The sequence below is a fragment of the Lytechinus variegatus genome, chromosome 15, assembly GCF_018143015.1.
Source record: "Lytechinus variegatus isolate NC3 chromosome 15, Lvar_3.0, whole genome shotgun sequence".
Taxonomy (NCBI): domain Eukaryota; kingdom Metazoa; phylum Echinodermata; class Echinoidea; order Temnopleuroida; family Toxopneustidae; genus Lytechinus; species Lytechinus variegatus.
Genome location: NC_054754.1, coordinates 17,760,426 through 17,785,087, shown reverse-complemented (window position 1 = coordinate 17,785,087; position 24,662 = coordinate 17,760,426). Strand labels below are relative to the sequence as shown.

At 36.8% G+C, this 24,662-nt stretch overlaps 1 protein-coding gene across 5 annotated transcripts in view; it reads right to left on the bottom strand.

The window, feature by feature from the left end:
- The window catches only part of LOC121429136 (kinesin-like protein KIN-7I), a 57,149-nt gene that overhangs the window by 18,328 nt on the left and 14,159 nt on the right, over positions 1-24,662 (bottom strand). For 2 of the 5 annotated variants that reach the window (XM_041626054.1, XM_041626057.1), the window contains exons 11-21: positions 23,979-24,174; positions 18,420-18,616; positions 17,077-17,204; positions 14,386-14,494; positions 13,112-13,186; positions 8,970-11,911; positions 8,335-8,389; positions 4,634-4,762; positions 4,022-4,192; positions 2,205-2,375; positions 204-308 (exon numbers count right to left, since the gene is read on the bottom strand). In XM_041626054.1, coding sequence (XP_041481988.1) covers positions 204-308; positions 2,205-2,375; positions 4,022-4,192; positions 4,634-4,762; positions 8,335-8,389; positions 8,970-11,911; positions 13,112-13,186; positions 14,386-14,494; positions 17,077-17,204; positions 18,420-18,616; positions 23,979-24,174 — 4,278 coding nt within the window. The remainder of the gene's footprint in view (positions 1-203; positions 309-2,204; positions 2,376-4,021; positions 4,193-4,633; positions 4,763-8,334; positions 8,390-8,969; positions 11,912-13,111; positions 13,187-14,385; positions 14,495-17,076; positions 17,205-18,419; positions 18,617-23,978; positions 24,175-24,662) is intronic. The other 3 variants (XM_041626055.1, XM_041626058.1, XM_041626056.1) reach the window with 3 other exon arrangements.

Here is a 24,662-nt window from a genome sequence, read left to right as displayed (position 1 = left end):
GTTCAAATCATATTTTCAAACTGGAGCATCCCTTTAAAGGGCAAGTCTGAGTTTACATACATTATCAGAACACCACTCTATGTAATATTTGGTTAATCACACACTTCTTTTTCAATATCAATTTTCCAGGACACCTAGTTCATTTTGCCATATAAAAAGAGCTACATTCAGTAGAAAAGTGAAATATTTTAAAGGAAATTTACCTGTTTGTAAGAAATATCTCTCCTGTCTTCTTTAAGCCTGTCAATTTCCTCATCTTTGGCTTTGAGATGATGTTTTAATTCATTGCATGTCTGTTCATACTGTGACTGTTGGACAGAAAGTAATAAAATTTTTTTTTTTAAAGTGAACCTGGGGCCGTTTCATAAAGCTGTTTGTAAATTAAGAGTGACTTTAAGAACGATTGATGATCCTTTTTTGTGGTAAATGTTCACCATTATACTGTTACAACTGTTTGCCTTGAATTCTGGATTGCTTCCCCTAGCTCCAAAGCTTATTCAAAGTTTGTAAAACTGATCAAGATCACACTATTGACATCTCAGCAAAGGGTGGGTGACTTTTCGGGACCATCTTAATTTTACATTTGGTGTTATAATCCTGTAAAAAAAATGACCTCACACCAACACCAAAGGTCAACACCGTACTTGAAATCACCCATTGTCATGTGAACTTAAAGAATGGTCCATTACAAATGTTTTTTAACATTTTACTTGGTCTAAATCAGGACGTAAACATGGCAGCACCTCTCCAACAACAAAAATTGAAGTGGCCGAATCTTTTTTTTATATTTATTTCAAAATCTAGGAAAATCAAAGAAACAAACATTGCTTCACCACTCATCAGGCATGCTTAGTGGAGAAAAAGCATGCCTGGTGAAAAAATGTTGTTTCTTTAAAGACTTGAAAAGATATTAAATTCATGATGTGGGTCAGTGGTAATGCTGCAGAAATTCTTGTGAGACATAGAGACCTGTTACATCTGAAAGTTTCCTACCCGAGACCAGACCGAGTCCACTTGCAACCTTGACTGGATTATTGGTGGATTAGCTTCGCAAACGGACTGAGTCCGAAATGTGGTCTGTTTACATCACAGCGTTCATTCCCTCCCCTATCGGTACGGTTTAGAGCGGTATCTGATTGCTGACACCAAAGGGCGCTCTCGATCTAGGCTCTGAATAATTTGCGCGAGCTAAATGAAGTTGTTAACATTTCGTTACACTCATCGGCTGCTAGCTCGCCATTTGGTTACGATCGGATAGCGTACGTTAGTTATTTCTATATATTTGAAACCCTGAAAAGTACAGACACTCGAATACATTATGAAGAATATTAATGTGTATTCCCTGATTTGGGAAAGGGCAATCAGAGTGAGAAGGTTTGAGGAAAGGCATCGGCAGAGAATAAGGATGGCGATGATGTTGATAATGGCGATGAGCGACAAGGTACTCAAGGTACTGTTGCACAAGCGACAGGGTACTCTGGAGCAAGTACCGATTGGGGCGCATTTCTGGCAACGAGTGGTGAACGAGCAGTTTACAGCTGCAGATATGATTGACTTGAATAGGATACGTATAAAATGCTTCCTTCTTTCCACTCAAATCAAAGACTTTATCAATCACAATTCACATGCCGTATACCGCAAAACATTCAAAGAACGATGGGGCTGGGGAGGGGATTGCTATGACGTAATTGACAGCTGGCAAACGGACCAAGATAGGTTTGAAAGCTTGTGTGCGTTTACATCTACGAATCGGTGGACCTGGGCCGGCCCGATACCTACCCGAGCCTACGTTTGGATGTGGTCTCGGGTAGGTTCGCTAAAAGGTGGCCCGAGGTAGGTTTGGGATGTTTACATCTGATTTCTTTCCGACCCGAGGTAGGCCCCGGGCCAGCCCGAGGTAGGGAATCTCTCAAATGTAACAGGGGTCATAGTCTCTTCAAAGGGGCTCAATCTATCTGTTTTACAATTGGGTACAATATCATTAGAACTTACCGCCATTTTGAAATTTTCAAATGGTGATTTCTTTAAATTGGTCTGAATAATACATTTTGGGGTTTCAGTTTGGTTGATGAATAAATTTCCTCAAATTTTTAAAGAGATATATAATAGTAATGTTTATAAAAATGACCCAACTATCAATACAATGAGAACTCATAAATTCATTCTCATTTTCATTGGATTTTGATATTCAAAATGTCACTTACCACTTTCTCTTGTTCTTGTCGAACCTTAGCCTTCTCAGTTTCCAGCTCTTCTTCTAACTCTTGACAAGCAGCATCAGTTCTTGACTCTATATCATCAATTTCTCGGCCTTTACTAAGTATCGTTTCTTTAACACGATTTTTCATTTGGACACATTGTAGCTCAAGTTGTTCCTAATTTTGGTAAGTGAAATAATTGAAACAAGTGGAACACCTCTGACAGTCTTGCCTGCATTACGCGATTCAATATACCACTTTGAAAAGTACTATAAAATAATCATTCACAAAAAGCACCTTTCATATAATGATATAAAATACTATGTTCATTTACCCTAAATGAAATCTGTCCTTGATCATGTGACCGAAAACTTGTCAGTGATACTTGATTACCCCTATTTCCATATTTCATAAACTATATCCATAAACTTTGAAAGTTATGATGGCAATTCAGCAATTACCCCAACACTGCCAAAGTTCATTGATCTTAAATGACCTTTGACTTTGGTCATGTGACCTGAAACTTGCTCGGGATGTTCAGTAATACTTGATTACCCTTATGTCCAAGTTTCATGAACTAGGTCCATATATTTTCTAAGTTGAGATGACATTTCAAAAACTTAGCCTCAGGTTAAGATTTCGATGTTGATTCCTCCAACATGGTCTAAGTTCATTGATCTTAAATGACCTTTGACTTTGGTCATGTGACCTGAAACTTGCTCGGGATGTTCAGTAATACTTGATTACCCTTATGTCCAAGTCGGAAAAGTGGCGGCTAAAGTCTCACTCTGCTATGCAGGCGAGACGAAAATTTAAGTTGACAACCAAGCACAAAATAATACTGAATGATAACAATAGAGTTACTTATAAGACATAAAGCTGTTCATAAGTTAAAAATGATTCTACGAAAAACTGGTGATCCTTTCTTGTGTTAAATGATACACACTGGATTTTCATTGATGTCAAGTAAGAGTCACCTGTCATTCGCAAGTTACTAGTAACTTACGAACACCTTTAAAGGTCACGTCCACCCAAGGAAAATGCTGACTTGAATAAATACAGAAATATCAAACTAGCATAGTGCTGAAAATTTCATCAAAATCGAATGTAAAATAAGAAAGTTATGACATTTTAAAATTTCGCTTATTTTTCACAAAACAGTGATATGCCCAACTAGGTGAGGCAGTCGATGATGTCCATCACTCACTATTTCTTTGTTTTTTATTGTTTGAATTATACAATATTTCATCTTTTTATAGATTTGACAATAAGGACCAACTTGACTTAATCATATTCGTGTAGTATTAAACAATGCTAATTCCACATGTTCAGGAAGGAATTAATTGTTGTATCACTTGACAATGAGAAGAAAATTAGAATATTTCACATAATAAAATACAAAAGAAATAGTGAGTGGATGATGTCATAGTCTCCTCATTTGCATATCAGCCAGGATATGCATACAACTTTTTTGTGAAATTAAGCGAAATTTTAAAATGTCATAACTTTCTTATTTTACATCCGATTTTGATGAAATTTTTAGTGTTATACTTGTTGGATTTTTCTCTTTATTTAAATAAACTCTTTGTTGGGGTGGACTTGTCCTTTAAGAAACACCCACCAGTGCACAAATGCTTCAAGGAATATATCTTCTTGCTAAGTACACCTGGGTAATGAACAGCAAAATCTACGAAGAAAATAGCCAACACAGACACGCACACCTGTTGGATGTTTCATGAAGGTGTTCAGGTGAGACAAAAAAATGAGGAACAATGGAAAACAGGAGATAAATGGCAAATGAATGAAATGAAGAAGTCACTTACCACTTTCTCTTCCGCTTGTCGAACCTTGGCCTTCTCGGCTCCCAGCTCCCTTTCTAACTCTTGACAAGCAGCATCAGTTCTTGACTCTATATCATCAATTTCTCGTCCTTTACTAAGTATCGTTTCTTTTACCTGGTTTTTCAGTTTGATGCATTGTTGCTCAAGTTGCTCCTAATTTTGGCAAGTGAGATAATTAAAAATAAGTTGAAATGATGTTGAATAATAATAAAAAAAAACAGCAATAATTATAATAACAATGAAAATGAATTAATAAAAATAATGATAATAAAACTACAATACTACTAGTAATAATACAATAGATAAATAATATTAATAATAATGACCAAATAATGAAAACAACAATAATGTGGTTTTCAAAGGAAAAATTAACCAATGCTTTAACTAATTAGACACAAATCAATCAACATTTCAACTAATACCTTGAAATGGGTCCAAATGAGAAAACTGACTCGGAAATTATGACTCTCCTCGTCCCGCTCCCCTTCATCTCTAAAACCATCATTGATGAAGAGTGATTTATGAAATGAATAGCGAGCGTTCGTCATTGACCACTGACAAAACTTTTCACGCAAATGCTCGATTGATTCTTACCTGTGCTTCCATCGCCTTCTCTAGAGCAGCCTCTGATCTCTGTTTCTCACTCTCAGCGTCTTGCAGGGCTTTTCTCATCTCTTCACATACTCCCTGCCATCTGGACTCACTCTCCTCATTTATCTGCTTTTGTTAGTGATCAAATGTAGATCATTAATAATAATGATAATTAATAATAATAATAATATCAATAAAAATAACAATGATAATAATATTAATAAGAATAATAACAATAATATTGATAACAATAATAATAATAATGATAATCAATAATCATGATAACAATACTACTACTAATAATAATAACAATAATAATAACAACTAGAATTTAATTCGTCATGCGGACGAATTAGGTGGTCTGTCATGATTTTTCATTCAGAGTCGGCTAGTGTATAAAATGAATAATTTAGATATGATTGATAATCTTGATTCTAGACATCCTAAGAATAAATTTTGACCATTGCTCAATGTGATTATTAATGTTTCCCATAGACTTTACACGTAAGCAATTTTGAGAATTACAATTCCAATATTGCAAGTGAAAAACGGGCATGATCCCGGCATCTGATCAAAAAGTGGAGGGCACTTAACCGAAAGCCCAGAATCTCAGCTATAACATATTAAAAGCTCCGGCAAAACTGACAAGAAGAAATGGAGATATGGCTCACGAAATAGAGGAATGTCGAATCTAGTTTTGAGAAAAAGTCATGTCCCATAGAGATTACACACAAAATACATGTGATATGAAAAAAAAATTATAATCTGTTTTATCTTGCTAAATTTTAACTTTCATACCTTTTAATTATCATAAAGGATCATGTAAGAGGTGGCAAAAAGAAAAAAAAAATGAAAAAAAAATCATCTTTTCTACCCCAGGAATCGAACCTCCGCCCTCGAGAAAGCAAGTCAAATGCGTTATCCATTGAGCCACGATATTCCCCATAGAGATTACACGTAAGCAATTTTGAAAATTACAATTCCAATTTTGCAAGTGAAATACGGGCATGATCCCGGCATCTGATCCAAAAATGAAGGGCACACTTCCGATAGCCCAGAATCTCAGCTACAACATGTTAAAAGCTCAAGGAAAGCTGACAGGAAAAAATGGAGATATGGCTCACGAAATAGAGGAATGTCGAATCTAGTTTTGGGAAAAAGTCATGTCCCATAGAGATTACACGCAAAATGAGGAAAAATGACATGCCTCTTTTCATCGCTGTTTTACGCAATGATGCGTTCCTCAAAACGAATATTCATGTAACTGAGGAGAAAGAGTACCTTCTAAACTACAACATATCGAAATCTGGGCGAAAAATGATTTATATTCGAGAAGTTACAGCCAAATTTGCATAAATTTGATGACGTCATTTTTGAATAAATGAAATTTTTAGTTTGGGCGCCTATTTGATGACGTCACGAGATAATTTAGGGACAATGGTGACATGAAATCAAATTTACAACTCATAATCTATCGATATATGAAAAAAAAATTGGGGGTCAACGGACTATTTAAAGAGCTACAGTGAATTTGCAATAGGCATGTTTTTGCCCATATATGGCCTATAGTGAGAGCTCGCGCGCACACGTGCTGCAAAGTTTAACGGGTGTTAATTTCGTTATTAATGGTTGTAGAAGGTTGATCAAGGTATCAAATTGCTCAGAATTTTATTAGCAATGCAATGATATTAAAAGAAACGGTTTTTCTGCGTTGCGTTAAGGTGTAACGCGCGGAAACGCGCGCGCATATGTGCGCGCGCGCAAATTTTTGAAATGCTTAAAATGACCTGAAACGTACCCAAAAAATTTTACAGGTCATTTGGACGATTTTTTTACCTTTGACGCGCGCGTACGCGCGCGTCATGACCTCTACATGACCTTTGATGACATTGGCATTTGACCCCTGACATGAAGTTAATGTCATGCAAATATTGTTAATTTTTGATAATTGATAATGAAGATATGATCAAATGAAGAATTTTACAAAATGGCGCGTAGATGACGTCATCATGACCATATGACCTTGAAAAGCTTATTTTGCCGTCTCTATGATAGATTCTATATATGACAAAAAAATCAGCAAAATTGATTCAGCCAATTTCGAGAAAAGTTGGCGACAAAAAATAGGTACAATGAATAAAGATAGGAAGAAAGAAATAAAGAAAATTCTGACGAAATCAATAGGTGATCTGTCATAGACAGACCACCTAATAATAATCATAATAATAATAATAGGCATTTGTGTAGCACCATCTATCTCGAAACAATCTATTCCGAGGTGCATTGTTATTATTATAATTACCTCTGCCTTAGCTTGAGCTGCCTTTCAGCGCTTGTTCAAGGAATTAATACTGCCGGGTACCCATTCACCTCATCTGGGTCGAGTGCAGCACAGAGTGGATAATTTGCTTGCTGAAGGAAACCATGCCATGGCTATGATTCGAACCCACCACCCTCTGTTTGAAAGTCGAGAGTCAGAACCACTAGACCATGACGCGCCCACAATCAGTGTATGCATTCATTTCTAACATCGGAATGTCGGATTGTACTCGACTATTTACCAACCTTTTAGACAGCCAAATGAGGGAGGTCACACTGACAGTATGCTAGTTTTAATAAAAGAATGAATTTGATAAAAATAATGGTGAAGGTTTGATGAAAATCCATCGAAGAATAGCAAACTTATGAATTCTTTAAAATTTCACTTTGTGACATTTTGTCACAATTCAATTCAAATAAAACATTTATTTTCTTCCATTTTATCACATATTTTTCTTGTAAACATAAGTTCATACATAAATCAATTTGTTATGAAAAATATAAATATGTACAGATGGGCAGCTCTTCCATGTGTCCTAAGGTGTAAAGTCCAAAAAATTGAAAATGGTTTTACTACGCAGTGGATATAATAATACACATTTTTAAGGTGCTTACTACTGGTGTATCTAAGTGCACAATATCACGAGACACATTGTTTCATACCCTTTTTTACAAGAGGGGGTTATTTTATTTGCACTGAAATTAAAAAAACAAGGCAAAGCGATGTTGTGTCTCACCCACTTGTAAAAGTAACCATAAATATTGTGATTTGAGAGGGCACGCAACAGAATTGCATCAAAAGTTCATTGTAAAATAACTGGGATGGAATAACATTTGTCATAAGAATCTTGCACAAAAACTTTAATGTTGACATAAAAATGACCTTTGACCTAACCATGTGACCCCTGAACACAATAACATGTAGGTCTCCTAAGTACAGCTACAACCCAAGCTTGGTTCAAAAGTGACATATAGTTGCGTAGTAACAATGACCTGAAAATGACCTTTGACCTTACCATGTGACCTCTGACTGCACCATGACAAGCAGGTCTCCTAAGTACATCAACATCAGAAGTTTGGTTGAAAAGTGACTTGTGGTTGCGGAGTTGTGTGTCATAAGACAGTCCTGCATGTCAACTTTAACGTTGACCTGAAAATGACCTTTGACCTTACCATGTGACCTCCAACTGAAACACATCATGCAGGTCCTCTAAGTACATCTACTATCAAAGTTTGATTGAAAAGTGACTTACGGTTGCAGAGTTATGTTTCATAATGTTTGTGATGGACGGAAGGACGACATTTGGATCCCATACATGTAGTCTCGCCTTCACCTCTGGTGGGCGAGACAATTAATGAAGTAAAATAACTTATGTAGCACTAACCTTTGTCGTAACTTCAGAATATTCTGCTTCAAGTTCAGCCTTCTCAACTTTGACTCTGCAAAAACATGCAAAATTAATATTAGACAGGTACAGATACATGTAGTGCAAAGGTGTGTTAGCAGAGACCCAACACATTAGGGTATATTAACAATGGAGCAGCAAGAACAATTTCACTATTAAATGTCAAGTCCACCGCAACAAATATGTGATTTGAATAAAAAGAAAAAAAATCCAACAAGCCTAACAATGAAAATGTGATCAATATTGGATGTAAAATAAGAAAGTTATGACTTTTTAAAGTTTCTCTAATATTTCACTAAACAGTTATATGCACAGCTCAGTGACATGCAAATGAGAAAGTCGATGTCCCTCACTCACTATCTCTTTTGTTATTTATTATTTGAATTATACAATTTGACAGTAAGGACAAACTTGACTGTACCATAAATAAGACAATAATAATTCCACACATTCAGGGAGGAATAAAACTTTGTCACATGACAATGAGGAGAAAATTACAATATTTCACACTAAAATACAGAAGAAATAGTGAGTGGGTGTTATCATCAGTCCCCTCATTTGCATACCAACCAGGATGTGTATATAACTGTTTTGTGAAATTAAGCAAAACTCACCTAGTGAGATCATCTTGCATTGTCTCCATCTCATCAATCAATTCTGCATGTCTGGTTTCTAGCTTAGTCATCTGGTCCTCTTTCCGCTTCTCTTCTTCTTTCAAAGCGTCCATCTCCTGTTGGAGACTGGACAACCTAGACTCCAATTCCAGGATTTCTTCCGCCTTCATAGTTTCCTGCTCCTGCGACACTCTGGCTAACATTTCCTCGAGCTCGGTCAGCTGCTGTTCTCTTGAGTTCTTCTCTTCTTTCAGAGCTTCCATTTTCTCAAGAACATCCGCCATCTGCTTATCTTTCGAGTCCTTTTCTTCCTTCAAAGCCTCTGATTCTTCAAGAACAACAGCATACCGTGACTCAAGCTCCACTGTTTTGTCTTCCTTTACATTCTTCTCTCTTTGCAGTGACTCCAACTCTTCCAGTACTTTGCTCAGTTGAGATTCCAGTTCTGCCACTCTGTTCTCCTCGCTTGTCGACCCTGAAGCGTTAGCTAGTCTAGATTCCAATTCCATTATATGCGCTTCTCCAGCATCCTTCTCCTGCTTAAGACTTTCTATCTCCTGCATCCCAGTGGTCAACCACGTCATCAGCTCGGCTATTTTCTCTTCTCTACGAATCTTATCTTCCTTCAGGGACTCCAACTCACGCAGGACATCATCTGAGTCTGACTCGACAGCACTACCTTCTGCTTCACTTTCTTTAACTTGTTGGACACTGGCAAGCCTTGACTCCAGCTCACCTATTTGTTCTTCCTTCACTATCTTCTCTTCCCTTAGTACATTTACCTCTTGGAGAGCAGAGTCCAGCTCTAATTCCAGTTCTGTCACTTTGATCTCTACTTCCCTCTCCTTCCCATAAACAGCCTCACCTAATCTTGACTCAAGTTCAGAAATTTTTGCATCTTTCTGTGCTTCTGCTTCTCTAAAGGATTCCATTTCTTTGAGAACGCTCGCCAAACGAGATTCCAGCTCTAAGACTTTATCTTCTTTCACATCAAAGTCTTCCTCTGGTGCACTAGCTAGTAGCAACTCTAGTTCAGCAATCTTCTCTTCTTTCAAGTTCTTGTCTTCGTTAAGTTCTGTGGTTTCCTGCATGAGATTAGCCAACTTCATCTTCAGCTCTGTAAGTTCCACCTCTTTCTCACCCTCCTGCTCTTGGAAAACGGACAACCTTAATTCTTGCTCCATCATTATCTGTTTGTTCAAGGTCTCCTCCTCCTTCAGGGTTTCCCTTTCCTGGATAACACTGGCAAGCTTTGCCTCTAGGTCACACACCTTCTGATCTTGGACAGCTGCCTCTTTCTTTCCATCCTCCATCTCCTCCGGCATACTGGCCAGTCTTGACTCCAGCTCACCTATTCGCTCTTCCTTCACTATCTTCTCTTCCCTTAGTGCATTTACCTCTTGGAGAGCAGAGTCCAGCTCTAATTCCAGCTCTATCACTTTGATCTCTACTTGACTCTCCTCCCCATGTACAGCCTCACCTAATCTTGACTCAAGCTCAGAAATTCTCTCATCTTTCTGTCCTTCTGCTTCTCTCAAGGATTCCATTTCCTTGAGAATGCTCGCCAAACGAGATTCCAGCTCTAAGACTTTATCTTCTTTCACATCAAAGTCTTCCTCTGGTGCACTAGCTAATAGCAACTCTAGTTCAGCAATCTTCTCCTTTTTCAAGTTCTTGTCTTCATTGAGTTCTTTGGTCTCCTGCATGAGATTAGCCAACTTCATCTTCAGCTCTGTAAGTTCCACCTCTTTCACGACCTCTTGCTCTTGGAGAACGGACAACCTTAATTCTAGATCCAACATTATCTGTTTGTTCAAGGTCTCCTCGTCCCTCAGGGTTTCCCTTTCCTGGATAACACTGGCAAGCTTTGCCTCCAGGTCACACACCTTCTGATCTTGGACAGCTGCCTCTTTCTTTACATCCTCCATCTCCACCGGCATACTGGCCAGTCTTGACTCCAGCTCACCTATTCGCTCTTCCTTCACTATCTTCTCTTCCCTTAGTGCATTTACCTCTTGGAGAGCAGAGTCTAGCTCTAATTCCAGCTCTGTTACTTTAATCTCTACTTCACTCTCCTTCCCATGTACAGCCTCACCTAATCTTGACTCAAGCTCAGAAATTCTCTCAACTTTCTGTCCTTCTGCTTCTCTCAAGGATTCCATTTCCTGGAGAACGCTCGCCATACGAGATTCCAGCTCTAGGACTTTATCTTCTTTCACATCAAAGTCTTCCTCTGGTGCACTAGCTAATAGCAACTCTAGTTCAGCAATCTTCTCTCCTTTCAAGTTCTTGTCTTCATTAAGTTCTGTCATCTCCTGCATTAGATTAACCAACTTCATCTTCAGCTCTGTAAGTTCCACCTCTTTCTTGCCCTCTTGCTCTTGGAGAACGGACAACTTTAATTCTAGATCCATCATTGTCTCTTTGTGCAAGGTCTCCTCCTCCCTCAGGGTTTCCCTCTCCTGGATAACACTGGCCAGCTTTGCCTCCAGGTCACACACCTTCTGCTCTTGGACGACTGCCTCTTTTCTCCCATCCTCCATCTCCACCAGCATGCCGGCCAGTCTTGACTCCAGCTCTTGAACTTTCTCCTCTTTCACACCTTCTTTCTCCTGCAACGCAGTGGCAAACTTTGTCTCCAGTTCCATAATCACTTCATCCTTCTGGACACCCTTCTCTTTCAAAGTCTCCACCTCCTTCAGTGCTTCAGCTAACCTTAACTCCAGTTCAACCACTTTTTGCCGGATCTCCTCCTTGTCCTCCATCTCTGCACCTTCTGCAGTTGGTCCCTCTGCCTTTTCATTCAATTTATCATAAGCCTCCTGCAGTTGCTGCCGGAGTTCAGAGGTCATTGATCGGTGGCGCTCTTTCTCTGCATCCAGCTGGAACTCGAGATCCTTCTTTTCATTTTCTGACTGAGTCAGCTGAGCTGTAAGCTTGGCCTGATGAGGGAAAAAAAGCATCTTAATTAATTGGTGTTTGTCTCAGTATTCTTCGGTTATGGTGCCCTGCATCAGAGCTTTCTAACATTTCAGAGTGTTCAGACATGAAAATAAATGAAGCCCAAACTGCAGGAGAGGGAAATTTGTGGAAATTAGCTTGCATGAAAGCAGAAAAATGAAAGAATAAGATCAACGAAAGACTGAGTAAAATTGGACAAAATATAAGTTATGAGCATTTGAATGTTGAGAACACCATTACTACAGAGATCTTCCCAATGACAATGGAAACAAGATCCGCAATGTCACACTTGTGCAACTTCTTGCATTTGACACTGAAAATATACCCAAAAAACATTTCTTTTCCTCAATTGCATAATAGGGCAAAAACAAAATCATCCAAGATACAATGTAATGATAGCTGTATTACATATCCTCTAATAAAACAGAGCACTTGATCTTGCAAGAGGCGAAAAAAAATAAAAAAAATTGTACCAAATTAATGGGGAGGTTTTACATGTGTGACATCACAGGGATTGAAGGATCTACGTAAACAATTGCCCATCACTTTCTTACGGTTCATTCAAAAACTTTTTCATTGATCCGTTTCCTTGATTTTGCATCAAATATGTGTCAAATATTGAATATGTATATTTTTTAATTACCCAAAAATTACACTGGCGAACTATGAACATGACATGGTAGCATTCTCATAGCGGCAGTTAAGTTATTGCTAGGTTATTTTAGACTTTCATGGAGTGCTAGTTGCCCTCTCATTTACCACATACAAATTATTTTAATCCATTGGCAAAAAGTTGTCAAGAATTTTTTTTTTTGTAAAATAAGACTAGAATAATATGAGTATACAGTGAACTTCAATCAATAATTATTTAGTACATGCCTTTGTTATGAACAACTTTAGCATTTATTTATCAGGGTTTTTTTCTTTTTGGGTCTAATCATCCTGTTGACTTTCTACACAAGTTGTTGGCAGACAATCCTGCAGAGGCTTGTCCAGAAATAAACCTTTACCAATACCTGATTTCCATTCCATATTTTAAATAAGTCTATCCTGACCCTGAATTTTTCGGTTATGATTGTTTGAAATTTCATTGACTGAACATGATAGGATTTGACCTTTGATCTTATGAAGACTCAATGGATAGATGAGGGAATAAATGAAATAAACCAAAACATACTAACCTCAACATTGCTAAGATCTTTCTCCTTCCCTTTCAGATCCTCTCTCAGATTGGCAATTTCACTCAGGTATTCAGACTAAAAGATAAATAAATATTTGGGGTTTTTTATCACAAGGAAAACAGACGATAACAGACCAAACTGAAAAAGTCAAATATACTTTAATAAAAATGTGTTATCAAACAAACAAACACAGAAGAAAGAGAGACATATGGAGAGATTCAAAGAAAATATTGATACATCTTTCATGGTTTCATGTATGGGCTTAAAGGTAAAGTGAAGTCCACCCCAGAAAAATGTTGACTTGAATAAATAGAGAAAAATCAAATTAACAAAATGCTGAAGATTTCATCAAAATCGGATGTAAACTAAGAAAGTAATGACATTTTAAAGTTTTCCTTATTTTTCACAAAACAGTGATATGCACAACTCAAATGAGACAGTCGGTGATGTCCCTCACTCACTATTTCTTTTGTTTTTTATTGTTTGAATTATACAATATTTCATTTTTTATAGATTTGACAATAAGGACCAACTTGACTGAATCATTTAGTACAATACAATGCTAATTTCACATGTTCAGGGAGGAATTAATCGTTGTTTCACTTGACAATGAGGAGAAAAATAGAAAATTCCCTATTTCACATAATAAATTACAAAAGAAATAGTGAGTGGATGACGTCATCTGTCTACTCATTTGTATAGCCACCAAGATGTGCATAGAACTACATGTATGTGAAATCAAGCGAAACTGCAAAATATCATAATTTACTTATCTATCCAACAACTCAGTGAGATGCAACTGAGAGAGTTGATGATGTCCATCACTCACTATTTTTGTTTTTTATTGTTTGAACTAAACAATATTCAAATTTTTACAGATTTGACAATAAGGACCAACTTCACTTAACCATAAATGTTAAAATGTTCAGGGAGGAATAAAACTTTGTTTCAAAGGACAATGCAGAGAAAATTGGAATACTTCATATTTCATATTATAAAATACAAAAGAAATAGTGAGTGTGTGACATCATCAGTCACCTCATCTGCATACCGACCGTGATGTGCATAGAACTGTTATGTGAAATTAAGCGAAACTTAAAAATATCATAACTATCTTATTTGACATCCAATTTTGATGAAATTTTCAGTGTCATGCTTGTTGGATTTTTCTCTTTTGATTCAAATCAACTGTTTGTTGGAGTAGACTTGACCCTTTAATTCAAATCTATCCTGAAGACATGGCTCAGGTTTCACAAAATGACCGTTCTCCTCACCTCTTGATCTTTGATGCACTTGTCTTCCCATTTGGTATATTGAAGAAGTTCGTCATACTCCTCGGATTTCTGCATCAACTGAAATCTTAGATCTCCAATCTCTTCCTTCCTATTGGATTAGATATAATAGTCAGGGATGAGAAATCCACAGAAAGACGATATTCAATGACATTTTTTTCCTTCTAACTTTTTCTTATATTTATTTATTTCTGCATTGGTAAAAGTTATCATTAGGCACTCCCATTTTCACAGCATTAGAATCTTACATGATTCATCATCATTTTGAAATGTTTAAAAGAAAATGATCACTGAATTCTTAAATTGACCACAGGCAACTTGATGGAACAACACAAGGGAAGTTATCTGTTGTAGTTGCATTTGTTTTTGAGAAAGCCAACATGATTCCTCAACTAGCGGTGAAAAGAACATTTTGAATAACGGGGTCTGTTATGTGTATTATCGGATAAAATGACTCTTATACATCCGACAGCGAAAAAAATGATGATCAACTGATCAAGGAACAATGCTGTTGCTACTTTTTTTTGGAAAGAATTGTGCTGACTTATATATGAAGTAGAATAAAAACTTTCATGGTCTCGTTGGCTATGAAATTTGCATATGAGATTGTCTATAAGACACACCATAAACATGTAGGTGTATGATTGAAGAAATTTTACAAAAAGATGCCACATTAATTGTTTACTTTTTAAGAAAGTCCACGCAATTCCTCGACATTTGTGAAAAAAATTTATGAAGTGAGGTTATGGTGTGTGTATTATCGGATACAGTGATTTTATACATATACGATTGAAGAAGAGTTGATGATTTTGATGATTAAAGCAATCTGTTTGTTCATTTTTATTTAAACATTGTGCTAACTAGAATTGGAACTGATCAACTCTTACAAGAGATCTGAGTTAAATACAGTGTAGTCTCTTTGCCAAAAGAAAATATGAGTTTGTCTAGAGGACTCATTAACATGGGAGGAAATTTGTATGAACATGCTGAATACAGACGTTAGAAAGGAATAGCATTTTATCCCTCTTTTGGGGAATGAACTTTGAATATTTAAATGAGAACTAGTCATCAGGACTGTCTTCTGAGATTTGAAGGCATATTCTCTTTTAACGAAGCAATTTTCTTTCTTTGACAGAGTAAAGCCCCCCCTCCCGCAATAAAAACAAAACCAAAACAAGACTGATATAATGTATTGTTGTTCAATGTTCATGCAGTAAAATGTGATTGTATCACTTTCTATCTCAGTTGACTGGAATGAAGGACACCTGCCGTATGAAGTGAGGAAAGATATATCAATACATTGAAAGAATATTCATTTTTATTACATAGGTTATGTAGATTCGAATCAGTGATAGGTCAATACGCCATCACGTGATCATAGCTGCGAGGATCGCATTTGTTATATTCTAGGTTGTGACGTCACTTTAGGGAATATACTGCGTTGTATTTTCAATTGCGGCGTTATATTCACTAAGGTGACGTCACTCGCTGCATACAAGTTGCGTACCAAGGTAGTTTATATGATGTACGCGCTAATGTTAACGCGTCGATTGCATGAAGAACGCGCTTGATGTATTTTCCAAAAAAAAATCTATTATGACGTAGATGGATCAGAGCTGTAGCAAGAATTTCGGGTTTGAGCCAGATGATGAATGCAATTTCTGATGGCGAATCCACATATACTATATAATATAACAGATATTGCCTGGTCTATCGTTTTAATAAATTACATTTCAACTCCCCTCCGAAGCTATATTTTTCCCTCGGGATAATATTTTCCCTCAGCGCTGGGCGCTTTGGGCAAAATATAATCCCTTGGGAAAAATATAACTCCGTCGGGGAGAGGAAATGTTATATTCAAACTCTAGGTAGGCAATATCTGTATATTATTCCTTTATCATGTTTATGGAACCGCTTCGTTGAACAGGACTTGTTTTCTATATCAAAGTAGTCTTACGAATACTTGAATCATTTACTTGTAGCCTCCAAAGTTTTTGATTGTATTTAATTCAATGTTATTCCTCAGACGGATGTGGTATGCAGAAAACATGCAGGGTAACGTTGCTCTTATTAACTGTCACAGTCTAAGAGCTAACCGCAAAAGACAAGATGTTTTATTTTACATGAAATCCATGAAATATGAGGTTTGTTGCATTCAAGTAAAATATTTTGTTCTGGAAATAAAGAATGAAATCCGTTTAAATACGGCAGATAAACTTCTTTCTGATTTTTAATGGAATTTGTTACACTATTTCACAACGTTGGTATTTTCTCAGGTTATCGTACAGATCAATCTTTAATTTGTCCACGTCTGAGGTTGACTAACATAAAGAGAGTTCCTAGTTTGGGGAAATTTCATAATTCATTATTTAAATATTATGACTTTGTTTCTCATATCAAAAAGAGGATAAATTATGTTTTATGCAAAAGACGAAGTAGAGTTTGATCGAAATCAAGTACTTGGCCCATATTCCACGGCTCCTTTTTTGTCACATATTCAATTTTAAGTCATATGAAAGGAGGCAATTCCTGTACAGTGCAAAATTTATAAACATAGTTTTCTTCTGTTTGACAATTTTTCCACATCATGAATTACGTCTGTACATTGTGCTATTTTCAAGAATGTGACACAATGTCACATTCATATTCTATACATGGAATCTGATGACTTACACTGCAAGGAGTTCTTCCGACTTATCGTCTTTAGTCATCATCTCCTCCAGCCTATCCTTGAGGGCACCGTTCTCTTTCGTCAAAATTTCTACAGCAACTTGTATCTCTCTGTCATCATCAGCCTTCACCTACATTGAAAAAAAAATTATTAGTAAGATATAACATAGAGAAATATTCATGCTGAGAGAGGATTCTAATCCTAGTGTGCTGTTGTAAGAAGATAAAACTATTTTCAAATATAACATATTTGCTTTTATATCCTACATGAATTAAATTTCGTAACTATAGAGGGAATTATTTATCCTCGGTTGTACTGGCCAAATTTGTATTTGTATTGTATAATTTGTATGCTAAACAACACATGCCCCAGCACCCAACCTTACACTGATTCCTATACATCCCCTTCAAACTTTGTATAATTAGTTCGGCATAACGCTATGAATACCAATTTACAGAATTCTGCTTTGCTGGAAACCGTGAGGTTAAAGTAATGTCAAAATCGGCTTCAAATTACAGTCAATGATCAGAGCTGCCAACCTTGAAAGTAAAAAGTAGTAATCCAGAAGCTAAAAAGTCATAATTTTGAGATAAAAGTAGTAATTTCATACACCCGATTTCATCTTTCAATTAATTTTAACCTCAATTAAAATGATATGTTCCATTCACATTTTCAGAAATTGAGCAAATGTGATTCGTTCCAAAATCGGATCACGAGCAGTCGTAAGGTGTGCGGTGGCCTTAATGAACATTACGCGATGTGTGTTTTAAATGTGTACACATGTACCTATTCATGCTAAAAAGCGTGATGATCAAGGTCAAACGCAGATTGGCATAATTTGACATGAAAATCACAGTAATTATTACCTTTTCTTAATAGTTGGCAGCTCTGTATGATGATATCATTAATGGATTATGATTTTTCTAATTGAATCTGCTTTTATGCCTTGAGAGAGGTTCAAAATAGTATGGAATTTTCATATCAGTATTCATACCACTATTCAGGACTTTAATAGTTTGAATTTGAACTTGAACCGGTGTGTTGGCTCAGTTGGTAGAGCGTCCGTCCCACAACCGGGAGGTCGGGGGTTCAAACCTCGGCCGCGTCAGACCAAAAGACGTTAAAAGATGGGAGTTGCTGCTACCCTGTTTGGCGTTCAACGATTAAAGGGATAGAGCCTCGTCGATCTGGCGCTGCACAGCGGCTGCCGGGCCCACGATCAATTGGGCAAAGCAAATTTTCGGAGTATTACATTTCATGTCTATTTCTAACAATAAATTATGGATTTTTTTTTTAATTATGGATTTTAAACCTCCCCTTGTTTGTAAGCTTCCCCCATACATACCTCCTCTGTCTGACATCCCATTTCCTTGCTATATTCTACAGGTTCAAAGCTGTAGACCGCGTCCTCCCCAAAGCGGACGCTGGCCCTCCTACGCTTGGTCTTCCGAGAGTAATCGATGTCCAGGTCCGGTAAGTCGGCAGCCAGGTCTTCCTGACACACCATAGCTCTGAATTCCTCTGCATTTTCTTCGTTGAATTCTGCAAAGACAGGGTATCCAAAAGATCCAATTACTTGGAGAGTTCACAGTTTAACGGGACCCTGAAGTGACAAATTTCTGGGGGAAAGGCTTTAAAGCACTCATTTATAAATCATAACAGTAATTTACTTGGAACAAAGGGGAGCCTTACCTTACACCCCCTGCTTTTTCAGGGGTTCTCCTTGTCTTTTCCTTCAAAACTTAATAATTTGTTGCGTTTTCCATTTCTATCTACGATACTTTATAATTATACTGACGATTTGTAATACCTGAATGTAAAATAACACACCTTGTATGTACAGAAAAGAAAGGCGGATAAATATCTTATCTTATTTTGAAATAAATATGACTAACATGAAGAAAATGATATCATAATCTGTCCATTAAGAGAGCCCATCGGACAGTACCATGCTCCTACATTCTAAAAAAAATGCAGTTTACTTCTGTTTAGTCACTCTACTACGTATTGCGCTCTCTTTCTTTCTTTCTCCCAGCCACACCGGCACTAGTTAAGTAGCACCTTGTTAGCTCAGTTGGGGAGCTTTTTCATATGACAATCTGTTTCATCGATTTATCATCGTGAATGATTTGAAACATCAGGCAAAAAATCATGTCTAATCTACATTATATTACCCGTGTATAAGAACCCAAGTCAAGCATATAACTGCATTCACTTTCTCTTCTCTGGGATAGGCCTGTTCTTCCCATGACTTCTCAGTTGAGCACCATTTTTTTTCCAAAAAATGATAAGTCTTTACAAACTGGGCCATGGAAGATTCCACTTTGATCATTTCGTACCGAAAACTTGGATACGAGACATGACAAGGGCTTGTGAACAATTACCACTCTATTTACAATCTTCCATTAAATCAAAAAGGTTTTCAGGTTAGCATGTAATACTACAAAGTCAGTCACAACACTGCGTAATTGACTTGTTTACTGAGTGTCACAAAAAGCCTATTGTACAATGTACACAGTCATGACCAGTGAAGCTCAGTAAAACAAGATAACTACCGTAAGGGCACTAGTATTCAACCCGGTATAATTCAAAGATTTTGACATATTTCCAAAAATATTTAGAAATATGGAAACTATCTTAATTTCATACCTTTGTTATTTCCAGGGTAATCTGTTGTCGGTATTTTCTTTATCAATCTGTCGACTGTATGCGCGTAGGATCGAATTATGCGCCGATGGCCTTTTGCACTGAATTGCACTAGTATTCAACCTAGTGAGGATAGATAGCAAATCTCAAAAGGGTTTATATTGGTAAATTAGATCTAGATCTATGTAAGTCTCTGGCTTTGATTAATTCCCTGTTTGGTCTCATCTCAAATGGTCTAGTCCATAGTCGGATGGGACAAGGGCAGATTGAGAGACAGGACCATCTTTCATCGCTAGGTTGAATACTAGTGCAGACGGGTTGAATACTAGTGCAAAAACCATCGCCGTATAATTCGATCACCCGCGCACACAGTCGACTGGTTGAAGAAAAAAATAACGGAAAAAGAATAACCAGCATTTGCTCTTAGAAATAAGACGGGTCTGAAATTCAGGTAAATTCTATGTTTCTATATATTTAAGGAAACTCTCCAAATGGGTTGAATACTAGTGCCCTTACGGTACCTAGCATAATACAGCACTAGTCACTCATTGAGACAAGACACATCTTCACTATCGCAAAAAAGTACGAGGTAAAAATTGCACCTTTCTCAATTTGATTTGTTTCATTTCAAAAAGAAAATTTGCTCTGCACGATTGCCGGTAAGGTTGAGCCAAATCTTGCAAATCCCTTTATATCAGCACTTGAATCAATTGAAACATTTTGTCAATTGCTAGACTGCATATTCAGCTTGTCTGTCATTCACTTTTATGTAAGTTACTTACAAGCGAGACAAGCTGTAGTATAACCATGTTCTTGATGTGTACTGACACAGGGTTCCCAGCTTTTCAAGAAAACAAAATTCCCTGATTTTCCCGATGAAAGTTTAAAAATTCCCTGATAATTATTAAAACCCATTCCCAGTTTCGCATGTTTTCTAATAATGTAAAACTAATTAGTACCACCATAACCAGTCATTCATTGGATGTTGTTTTGATATGCAACAAAATATAAAAGAGTCTGACTGATAAACGTGCTTTCGGCTTTTGTGCCGATCAAAATTCCCCTTATTTGAGGCATTTTCCCCTGATTTGAGGTATTTTTCATCAAATTCCCTGATTTTTCCCTGACTGGAAAAAAGTAAATAATTTTCCCTGATTTCCCTGATGGGCTGGGAACCCTGTGGCAACGCAACAGGAGGTAGCAAATTACGCAAAGGTGTTACCACGATCAATGAACGGCAAGACACACATACACACGTACGTAAGCAAGTAAACAAACACAGATCTTAAAAATAACTTTGCGTAAGTTCCCTTTATAGAACATGCATATTGTGACAGCATTATAAAAAAAGTTCAAGCACTCCATGCAATTAATTCAGGTGACTTGTCCCATATAGATGCAAGTTGTTTCACTCAAAGAGATTAAAGGTCAAGTCCACCTCAGAAAATGTTGATTTGAATCAATAGAGAAAAATCAGACACGCATAATGCTGAAGATTTCATCAAAATCGGATGTAAAATAAGAAAGTTATGACATTTCAAAGTTTCGCTTATTTTCAACAAAATAGTTATATGAACGAGCCAGTTAAATCCAAATTGGAGAGTCGATGATGTCACTCACTCACCATTTCTTTTGTTTTTTATTGTTTGAATTATACAATATTTCAATTTTTACGAATTTGATGATTAGGACCTCCTTGCCTGAAGCACAAAATGTTAGAATAATGGAATTCCACGTGTTCAGGGAGGAATGAAACTTCAATTCACATGCCAATGACAAGAAAATCAAAATATTTCATATTTCAAACAATAAAAAACAAAAGAAATAGTGAGTGAGTGACATCATTGACTCTCTCATTTGGATGTAACTGGCTCGTTCATATAACTGTTTTGTGAAATGAAGCGAAACATTAAAAATGTCATAACTTTCTTATTTTACATCCGATTTTGATGAAATTTTCAGTGTTATGCTTGTTGAATTTTTCTCTTTTTATTCAAATCAAGTTTTTTTGTTGGGGTGGACTTGTCCTTTAAATTTTCATTCCATTCTATTCTGAAGAACACTAACACAAGCTTGTCTGGGCCCCATCTTACAAAGAGTAACAACTGACCCGATCAATTGCAACGATGGAAAGCGAGGAATATCAACATCTAAAATACATGCTTGTTCAAAATACTTTCTAGATATGATGTATATTCATACATTCATTTTTCTCTGGAAGATTCAGTGTGATTCTCTTTGTTAATTTGTTTAAAGGAGATTGTGAAAATTTCGTGAAGAAAATATATGACATTGATGGATTTCCATATACTTGAAGTTGATCGGATCAATCGTAACTTGTAGTAAAATGGGGCCCAGGGCCCTGTTGTACAAAGAGTTACAATTGATCCAATCAATCACAACTACATGTATGGAAAGCCAGCAAAGTCAACATATGAAATGCATGTTTGTTCAAAGAAATTCTAGATATGAATTTTGTATATATCAAAAAATTCATTGATTTCTTGCCGAGTTGGGGTGTTCTCCGTCGATTACAAAGGACATTTTGCAAATTTCCTGTAGAAAAAATCATGACACTGATGGATTTCCATATAATTGAAGTTGATCGGATCAATCGTAATTCTTTGTAAAACGGGGCCCTGATGTAACAAGATACAGGGTAGCAAAGCGGTGAAATCATGCATACATCTTGTATTGTAAGGAATTACTTACCAAACAGATTCATGAAGTTATTGATGGCACATGGAAGATGGATTTTGGATGAGGAAGTGAAATATTCATTGTGAGAATGAAAACACAAAATTAACATACTAAATATACTAACTCCCCCCTCCCCCCATGTCCCAAAGAGAAAAAAAAGAGGAAAAGGGAGGGGAAAAAAAAGCAAAATGATAAGAGGGAAGAAGGGTATAACTTTATTGTCATTCCTTCTTATTTTTTGTAGAAAGAATAAAAACCTAAACGAGACATTCTTCTCTCTCTTCATACAAAATTTTGCTGCCACGCTTCATGCTGGATAGCATCGAAAATGCCTATCCCCTTTGTTTCCAATACTTGTTTCTACTCTGTTTTTTTTTCCCTCCCCGGCTAAGGGTCTTGTGCATTTCTTGCCACAAATTATAAAGTATACAAGTTATTGATTTTGAATATGAAAAGTATTTTTTAAAGTGCATAAATTGACATAAAATTTCTGCTCTTCTGGTCAGAACAGGTAACCACTACCGCCACTCCCTGAGTCCGCATATGCTATTTCTGCTTTTCAGCAAATTATTTTTGCGAAGTATCTGCTCAAAGGGGCGGGCATTAAATTTGTGCCGTGCTATATGCAAAAAGTATATACAATGAAACTTTATTGTGCATCGCTGCACATATATCTCCTTTCTTGTTTTGCGTTATTAATGTCATTTCTGAATATTAACCATACAAAAGGAAGCGCTCGATATGAGCGAAATTACACCATTTTTTTTCTTCCAAAATAAATCATAGGGGTTTGCGTGCATGGGATAGGAAAATCCCTTTTCTAACTTGCATCATCCCTTTCACATTTTAAGCTCTTTTTTCTCCGTAATCGAGTTATATAATCTGAGAAATATCAAAATTAGGGCAGGTTAAGGTTTCAGACAAAAATTTTTCGAACTTTTCAGAGCCAAAAACGCAATTCGAGGACAGGAAAACTTCCTACCTGCATACCTGTTTTCTACTCTGTTTTGCGCGTGTAAGTAAATCTTTTGCTATGAAATCTGATCTGACCAGGGTAGGCATTTTATACCTCTCTTGTTTTCAATTTTCATAAAACATCTTAGCTTTTGCGCAAAGACAAAAACTGCAGCCTCCACCTAGAATGTAGGCCAGGGCACAGGTGATTCTATACAAGTAATAATTATAACTCCTAAATATGAAATAGGATACATTCCAAATAATCAGGGTTTCCAGCTTTTCAAGAAAACAAAATTCCCTGATTTTTCCCTGATGAAGCTTAAAAATTCACTGATAATTATTCAAACTCATTCCCAGTTTCACAAGTTGTTGCAGTGAATTGTATGTAGTTTCAGTATAAAAACAATAATTTAAAACTGATTAGTACATTTACAACCATAACCAGTCATTCAATGGATGTTGTTTTGATAAGCAACAAAATATAACAGTGTCTGACTGACTACCGTGCTTTCGACTTTTGGGCCGATAAAAATTCCCTAATTTTTCCCCTCATTTGAGGCATTCTTTCCCTGATGGGCTGGGAACCCTGACAATCCCTTACCATTGCTGCTGATGCTGCTGACTGATTCACTGGAGATTGAAGTTCGAGGGTCAGTCTCTGATGTATCTGGGAGCGATGACATGTCAATGCTTGGTGTCTCCGAGACCGGGCTTGCCTGGATTTTCAGCATGGCAGGACGGGAGGGTAGTATAAGGGGCTGCAGCTGCATGCCGGGGCACCAGGTCTCGCGTCGGGGCTGCCCAGGTGAAAGAGAAAATTATTTAAAGTTTAAAATGCCATTCGTAGAAATAATTTTAAAACAAGTTAATACAGAATGCGATAAAATGACCACCCAAGTGTCTATGTATGAATCAAAGTTATGTGGCAAAGGATTCTGCAAGAATTTGTGTCATTGCTGAAAAATTAGCACAATAAGCATGACATTCCAGCTGCTTGTCAGTTCCTTTGCCAATACATATATTAATACTGTGTCCCATATGTGCTTAAATCCGTGCAGTGATCGTCAGGGTTAACGTTTTTCAGCTAGACTTCATGATTTAACAGAGGTACATGTAAGTTTATGCAAATGCAACACATCTAGATCCACGACAATATGACAATTATCCTTGTTTTTACGGACTTTCTTGTAAAATCAGTGTTTAACCCCATTTACTACACCCGGGGGGAGAGTGGAAATTGTAAACAAACGCATTGCCAAAGGGGGAAAGATCATTATTCTATGAT